The sequence below is a fragment of the Liolophura sinensis genome, chromosome 6 (assembly GCF_032854445.1).
Source record: "Liolophura sinensis isolate JHLJ2023 chromosome 6, CUHK_Ljap_v2, whole genome shotgun sequence".
NCBI classification, from domain to species: Eukaryota; Metazoa; Mollusca; class Polyplacophora; order Chitonida; family Chitonidae; genus Liolophura; species Liolophura sinensis.
Window position 1 is genome coordinate 2,881,090 of NC_088300.1, and position 8,894 is coordinate 2,889,983.

Here is an 8,894-nt window from a genome sequence, read left to right on the forward strand (position 1 = left end):
ATTTTTTGGAGTAGCTATATTATTTGCTGATTGGTTTTACTTCTTGTTATTTCTCACGAAAAATTTAAATCGGCAAGTGCAGTTGCATTAACGAATAAAAAAGTATTGATATTGTAAAAATACAAATGTAATCTGTTCTATTTCTGTTTTTCTTTGGTCTTGGAAGTTGGTTTCACGTTTTTTACACAATTTACACCATTATTCAACTTCAAGCATGGCAGCGGTAATTGTGAGGGTAAGGCTCTCCTATCCCAGTTTTAAGATACACTGCACCGGCAGTGCCCGGTACTGCGTCATATATTGTTAGATAGATGAAATATAACCGCATCTAACGATCAGCACCTTCGGCTGCCCATCTCAGGGATCTGCCCGTCCGTCATGTCTATCCGTCATATCCGTGTGTTGGCCAGTCAATGCTAATTTCTCGCGAGGACATCTCTACAGTTTTCATTGAGTTTTTGTGAAAGGTGGTCATCATACGCTCAAAGCTAGTCAGTAAACCCTACACTTGTAAGCTACATGTGCCATGTACTAGCCTCCTGCATATAATTCATGTTATAATGTATAATATATATATAGGAAGTAAAGGTATGAAATGCATTTCAACCGCCATCTAGTTCAACAAGTCAAACAGTGCTATGGCCGACAGTATGTAGGCTATAGGCCTAATGTCTCCAAAACTGAAGAAATAAAGCTGTCAGCCTTCAACTTTTCCTCTCGTTTCCGTACCTGCATCAGCTCGAATCACCATTAGTATTTCCAAATGGTATTTTGTGCCATTGGGGCTTGCATATGCTATCTTGGCTCACTAGTTGCTGGGCCCGTCCACTGGCCATGTTACTCTGCTCTGTCTATCCCATATGGAGTGCTTTCTCTTTGTTTTTCGAGTATTCGCAGCTTATCTCAGTATTTTCTTGTTCACTTCAATCATGTTGATAATTGTGTAGAGTAAATCTGTGCAAAGTAGCAGTTATTGTTAGGAATTAAAATACTAGGTTATCATATACATATCTAGATCTATGTTTCTTCAAGAAGTGAAAATTAACGTGGCATTTCATACCATAAAAAACAAATACCTGTAGTCACTATTTGTAACAGTGCACAAGTGTCCTCTAGAATCCTGTGGAAAGTGCACTTGTGTCTTCCAGAACCCTGTGGATAGTGCATGCGTTTCCTACAGGATCCTGTGAAATCTGTAGTGGTGTCTTCCAGAATCCTGTGGAAAGTGCACTAGTGTCCTCCAGGTTCCTGTGGAAAGTGCACTGGTGTCAAGGGTCCTGTGAAAAGTGCACTAGTCACTATCCCCGTAATGCTGAATGCCATGAGAATCCTGTGGAACGTGCACTAGTGTCTTACAGAATCCTGTGGAAAGTGCACTGGTGTCTTCCATGATCCTGTGAAATCTGTAGTGGTGTCTTCCAGAATCCTGTGAAAAGTGCACTGGTGTCCTCCAGGTTCCTGTGGAAAGTGCACTGGTGTCAAGGGTCCTTGAAAAGTGCACTGGTGTCTTCCAGAATCCTGTGGAAAGTGCACGTGTCCTACAGGATCCTGTGAAATCTGTAGTGGTGTCCTCCAGGATCCTGTGAAATCTGTAGTGGTGTCTTCCAGGATCCTGTGGAAAGTGCACTGGTGCCCTACAGGATCCATTCAGTTTCTTGAACCAGTCTGATGTCTGATGGCGGTTGTACAAAAAGGGAAAAGTTCAATTTTCCACGTACATAATGTGAGGGATATAATGATCAGGATGTATGTCTGTCTGTTCATCGTCATTATTTTATCAACACATCTCCTCCTATAGTTTTGATTGGAATTGCATGACGCTTTCCGGGCATGACGGAGACCATGTGAGGATGTACATGTGTCAGATCAATAATTCCCAGAGTTATTGCCCTTTAAACACAGAATTAGGTCTTGTACACAGTGAGTCCTTGTCAACTCCTGCAGCTACGATTGGATTTTTATGAAACTTCGTAAATTTCTTATTTGGGATGTGCCGCATGAATTATTTATAGTTATTGTAATACTGAACATAGAATAGGGACCTAGATATGGCTTACTTGTTGTTACTAGTCTCTCAGTCTGAATGCCAATATGTAGCATGTCCAATGCCTGGGTTCTACTTCTTGATCATTACTGTCTGGTTTATATGGGTAAACCGTTTGTGTTGAGATTTCTTAGATCTGTTAACACCTGTCATGCTTTCATATTTAGGACATGTGTGTGTATTGAATGGGTGGAAGTATAACACCAAAACCTTCCACTGGTCATCTTTGTTGAGTATGGCTTAAAGTTAAACCCCTAATCCGAGAAATGAACAAATAAATCAGTAAATCGTTTTCCATAGAGCAGGAATTTCTGAATGAACAGAACCTGTGCAACAGCATTTCTGATATACCTGGTAAAAAATGTGTGGTGGTCAATATGAGAGATGTCAGCTCGTCCGAAAGCACTTGGAGGAAACAATAAACTTTTGTCTTTATTTTACAGCAGGGTTTTTCTTTCTTTCATCGGAGCCTTATCTTGAATCGCCAGTTCTTGGTGGCTACAGTGTGTACATCTTGCTCCAGGCAAGCGAAAATTTTTGAGCAGGGACTAAGTGTGGATGTCTTAGCCTCCATCCAACAGGATATAGATCTGAGTCCAAAGGCCCTACATCGGTGGATAATCAATCAGAAATGGAATGAGCTCAAGACAGAGCACAGGTATTTATTGATGGATGATTGATATGCATGAATTTCTGATCTGCAAAGTGCTTTATGCCTGAAGTGAGTGATGATGTCTGACTCTGATACTTGTGCTGTGATAAACGATCTGAACATCTTCAGGAAGAGCACCCACCTCAACATAAGATTATATATTTTTCATTAAGGGATTGTCTTTTTCCACCACATTTGTGCGAATGTTAGTTTCAGTCACCTGGAAAACAATCTTCTGCTAATTACTTGATTTACAGTGTCTTAATATTTGAACGAAATAAAACTATTTAGTCAGAAGTTTAGACTTTGTGCGGCTTTGAATGAGAATAAAACCATCTTTCTTAAATGTGCATACCAGGTGTGTATTGTACTTGTAGCATTCAAATAAAAAGCAGGATTGTTCAGAGAAGTTATGATTTAATTGTATGCTTCAGGTTGATTTCCTAATCTTATACAAGTGCCCGAGTAAGTAAGTATAAACTGACCACCTGCACAATCTTACGTGTTGCACATATGAAGTAAATACCAACTTTTGCAGCATTCACCTGAAATTTGCCCATTTATTATTTTGCAAATTACTTATATTTAGCTCTATTGTGATGAATTCAGGATTTTTGTGAAATGCTGATGTTTGTCACCCAACCAATGTAGCCATATCAAAGGAAGTGATAAGAAGGAGGTACTGTTCATGTCATCACAGGTATGATGAAGAGAAAGTGAAGGCCATGGGTTGTGACATTGCAGCGGCTCACTTTGTGGTGAAACACGGCGGCGCTGTCAAGTTCCTGGGCAGAGACCGATGGCACTGGAAGACTGAGGAAAGAAAGAGTTATCTGCCCCAGAGATTTGTGGAAGGGTTAACGGTGGAAGCCATAGATGCCTCCAACACTACCATGATGTACAGCAGTTTTGACAACCTTGGTAAACATCATTCATAAATATAACTTAAATGGATCTTTGTTGTGAATACTGCATGGATCATGGATCAAATTTCCTTGCTTTTGTTAACTTCTATAGTTTAGCAACTCTTGACTGTGTTTTCGTATCATATGTTATAAATAGTAAAGTTTTGCAGTTATATAGAGATTGTACCAGGGACTGTTTAATGATTTGGTAATATGCATTGGGCTAGCTCCCTTTGGTAAGCCACCTGTCTCATTCTGCATACTTCAAACACATACAGTTTATGTACTTTCTGATTTAAAACTTTATGGCTCACACCTATTTTGGTACTAGGGATCGCTGGGCTGGCCTAATGGTTACAGTGTCTGCCTCAAAGAAGACACAGTAAATGTACACATACCTAATGACTCCTCATCGTGATATGACTAGGTTGGACTAATGGTTAGAGCGTCTGCCTCAAAGAAGACACAGTAAATGTACACATACCTAATGACTCCTCATCGTGATATGACTAGGCTGGCCTAATGGTTAGAGCGTCTGCCTCAAAGAAGACACAGTAAATGTACACATACCTAATGACTCCTCATCGTGATATGACTAGGCTGGCCTAATGGTTAGAGCGTCTGCCTCAGAGAAGACACAGTAAATGTACACATACCTAATGACTCCTCATCGTGATATGACTAGGCTGGCCTAATGGTTAGAACGTCTGCCTCAAAGAAGACACAGTAAATGTACACATACTATTTACTCCTCATCATGATAAAACTAACGAATTGTTACCGTAATTTGTTGACCTTTTTGACCAGCTGAGCAGCACTCGTGGTCGGAACGCTCGAAGGGAAGTTGACAAAACAGGGTTGGGCTGTAGAGGAATCTGATCAGAGAGGTTGAATGGCAAACCGCACGTGGTTGATGGTTCTAACCCATGTAACTATAGACAATATAGAAAGTTGGCACGTGTCAACTGGCCAGGGATGTGCATGGATACACTCTCGTCACTGAAGAAGCAGCGTAGGTTTTGAGTCAACACGCTAGAGTCTTCACTCAGGTGATATCCCGAGCCACATTGTCTATTGTGTACCATCGTTGTTTAATACGGCCAATGACGTACCATGAAACATTGCAATAGCCTATTGCGCAATTTAATTTATTATATAAGCTCATCTGTAAGAGTTTGTGCAGCAAAGCAACCACACACGTGCAGGTACAGCAAACATGTCGGTGAGATACTAACTTTCTACTCAAGCTCGTTCTTGATAACATGTGAGCCGATGCAACATGAGGCAAAATTAGTTGTGGATTGCGGGTAACCTGATCGACCCACTAAAATCGGTCTACCTCGAACTTTTTCAAGGAATTTTTTTTTTTTTTTTTATTTGTGTCCTTTCATTAGGTTGATACAAACCACTGTGCTGCTCCGACTTACAGTAAGTGTTGTGAATATCTTTGTAATATACCTATACCGGCACATGACTTGTTTTAGCAACAAAGTCAAACCCAAAGTCCAATTAAAATGCAAGGAATTTTTACTAGGCATGTGATAACTGACAGTGTGTAAAATTTTGAGCCTTCGTCTGCTAGTCTATACTTGGCAGGAGATTGCAGGTCAAAGAAAATAAGTTCATCACATTGGTCAGTGTTGAATTCTGTAAGCTGTCAGTTATCTGTGAGACTTGCACCCAGAGTTCCCAGAGTAGGAATAGATTAAGCCTTGCATTAACACAGTGTTTACAACGGTTGCAGTATGAAGCTTGCATAAATGGGCATCCATTTCCACATATGAGAACACAGTGTTCAATCCCTGCATATTGAGAATATGAGAACACAGTGTTCAATCCCTGCATATTGAGAATATGAGAACACAGTGTTCAATCCCTGCATATTGAGAATATGAGAACACAGTGTTCAATCCCTGCATATTGAGAATATGAGAACACAGTGTTCAATCCCTGCATATTGAGAATATGAGAACACAGTGTTCAATCCCTGCATATTGAGAATATGAGAACACAGTGTTCAATCCCTGCATATTGAGAATATGAGAACAGTGTTCAATCCCTGCATATTGAGAATATGAGAACACAGTGTTCAATCCATGTATATTGAGAATATTACTGCCATTTTATGAAATTGGGAATGTCTGGAGATTGTTTTCGTCCAACACCACATGTGTGAGGCTTGGAAAAATCCCCCTGGTATTTGATGGGAGGTTAAGGACAGATGCTTCTCAGTCAGGTCTTTATTGCTGAAATGCATTTGCAAGCTGATTTGTTATGTTTATTTCTGGGACCATGAAGAGACAACACTGTTCCTCGTGTGATGCATTCTCCGATGCAGTGTAGCGGACAGCCAGAGAAGCTGTCGTTAACTTACCAGCGTCACAAGAACACACTTTAGAAAGTTTAGGAATTTACAGGCTTGTAAACAACTCTGGCTTGATACTTTCTTCATTTTGATTCATGGATAAAAATGGTGTTGTCAAGCCTGTACCCACCATGCACCACATGTGCATCACACTCCCGTGGCGATGTTTGTCTAGCCATTGGTTGAGGCGAGAAAACAATCACCCACCCAAAAATTGCGGCATTGTTTAAGTTTTGGTCATTTGATTTGTAAAAGTGGCAAATTTCACGGTCTGGCACACAGCTGTGGCTGGACGCCTACTGGTCACAAAGGGTCAGTGAACTACGGTAAGTACAATGTTAAACCCATAGCATTCATTCATATTTTTGGCACTCCAGTTTCCACCACCTACAAAACTGGTCACCATCAGATAAGTGAAACTGAAAAATTGTGGTGCGACAGAAAACAAATCTTACATCACATTTTCATGACAATGCTGTTCGCTGAAATTTGATTTCCTATCTCTGGTCATACATAATGTATATGTATATTGCACTCAGCAACGAACTAAATGTCTTGAGTTTGGACTCTGCCTTGATTCCTCCCACTATAATGCTGGCCGCCATTGTCTGTTCTGTAAGTGAAATATTCCTGAGTATGGGGTAAAAACACAAGTCAAATAAATAAATAAAGAAGAAGATAACAGTTTGTTGTGTAAAATATTTCAGCTAACTTGCCATCACTGGTGTACCTGAAGCTTAGTGATTGTCAGTACATTGATGACTGGTGCCTGTCCCGTTTCCACATGTTTGCCGACACCCTACACTTCCTCGACATCAGTGGTTGTCCCCGGGTCACGGAGCGAGGCTTGGCAACTCTACACCATTTAGAGTAAGTGTTCAGGCAGCATACATGTATGTGTTTTGGTAGGAGTTGTACATGTAGTGTTTACACCAAACTGTATGTGATGTACATCTGTCCAACTAATACTATTTTAAGTTGGTACATGTTTTTTGTTCATGTTTTGATAGCCCTCGCAGATGAGTAGCTTTGTATGGGTTATGCCCCCTTTGATAAACATACATATTGTTCGGTGTGCTGACTCGTACATATTGACATCAGTCATACAGGAACAGCGCTATTTGAACCGCCAGTCAATTCAAGAACAGTGTGTTTAGAAATATTTTCTTATCTAATTCAAACTATTCAAGTTATTCATAATGCCAGATGCGTGGATGAAAATTTTAGCCCTCTCAGGGGCAAGGAGGACTGGATCAGCAATTTTCTTTCCAGCCAGAAGACGATAGAAGACATACAAGTTTGTAACATGTTTTGTAACATTTTAGGCCATTCTGTCGTGGTTGTGTTAACAAGAAACTGTTGACTCCTGTCCAAATGGTAAATTCCAAATGGCACACAGTAGGGGTCATTCCATGACCGCAAACCCCTAACACCACAGGACACTGCCAAAACTTTGGGTTCTTTCACACTCGGATTGATCCATCATCTTGCTCCTTAATTTGACATCCTAATTGCATGGTGGCTTTAATTACGGAACCTGGGTGTTGGCAGTCATTGGTTTGTTGTAAGGTCAAGCTGTCTGGATAGAGAAGATTTCTCTTCTCATCTGAAAAACAAAGGATTCACTTCTTTTGTGTGATTCTATTTCCACGGGAAAGTGGAGTTAGAAACAGTAAGCCCACAAGATAAAGTTTGATAGGCCTGTAACAGGGACATTATGTTTTCAAGCACAAAAATGGGTACATAAAAACAAAAGGACAAGACTGTCATTTATTGAAACAACTTGTTGAACGCGAAGTATATCGTCAAGATGCTAAGTTGACAGAGGTCAGGTGACTTAGTTGTCATGAACGGATAGGGCAGTGTTAGCATGTTAAGATTCCCCCCGACATTAACCTTTTACGTTCATTAAATCTTTTTCGAAAGCTTTGTTAAGGGATGATTGACAGACTTAATTTATTTTATTTGATTGGTGTTTTACGCCGTACTCAAGAATATTTCACTTATACGACGGCGGCCAGCATTATGGTGGGTGGAAACCGGCGACCATCCGCAGGTTGCTGGCAGACCTTCTCAGACAGACTTAATAGCAGACTTGGTTTAACCATTTTTATCGTGCATAATGCTCTATTTTCTTGTGTTTTTTTGGGGGTTTTTTATCAGATTTCTGATACACTGTATTATGATTAAATTCAAGCATTTTGATATTAATAAGTTGATACTGTCTATTTTGAGCCATAAATGTTTTGCGTTCTCTTCAGAAACTTGAAAGGGCTGAAGATATCCAACATGACCGGTGTAGACAACAAGGAACTGGTCATGATACTGATGGAGGAAATGTTGCCTTACTGTCATATTACTGGAATTGACTATGTGAGCAGAGAACATCTGGATTCCAAATGCAATGACCAGCTTAAGTCAGATGAGGGAAACCAGAAACTACACAGCCCAGAAACAGATGAAATCTCTATGGATCGGCCCAGCCCTTCATGAATTCCTTTAGCAATATTTTAATTTCCTGTAAATAGTATTAGTTTTGATTTATTTAAATAAATGGTAACGTCTTATTTATATTTTGATTCTGTCGTTCAAAAATCAACCAAAGTTTAGTCATGTATCATGAGAATTTCTCCTAGACGCAACACTGCCTATAAAGGACACCACAACCAATAACAGTATGTCAACCTCCTAATGAATCATCTGGGAGGATATATCCACAGCGATGTGTGGGAAGATTTAACCTCCAGTTCAAGTTGTCAAATGTCTGGAAGGATTTATCCAAACTTGTGAAAAGGATTTAACCACCAGTAGGCCTACAACTTGTGAAATGTCCTTCCAACCTAACCTGTGAATCCTCTGGGGGGATTAAACCTCCAGTAGGCCTACAACTTGTGAAATGTGTGGGATTAGTTAACCACAAGTACAGCT

The 8,894-nt window shown here is 40.2% G+C and overlaps 1 protein-coding gene across 1 annotated transcript; it reads left to right on the top strand.

Moving 5' to 3' along the window:
- The first annotated feature begins 211 nt into the window (after positions 1-211).
- LOC135466665 (distal membrane-arm assembly complex protein 2-like) lies at positions 212-8,535 on the top strand. Its single transcript, XM_064744290.1, has 5 exons — positions 212-235; positions 2,488-2,702; positions 3,397-3,617; positions 6,674-6,836; positions 8,228-8,535. The coding sequence occupies exons 1-5, from the start codon at positions 215-217 to the stop codon at positions 8,457-8,459; spliced, it is 852 nt and encodes a 283-aa protein (XP_064600360.1). The 5' UTR covers positions 212-214; the 3' UTR covers positions 8,460-8,535.
- Positions 8,536-8,894: the final 359 nt, after the last annotated feature.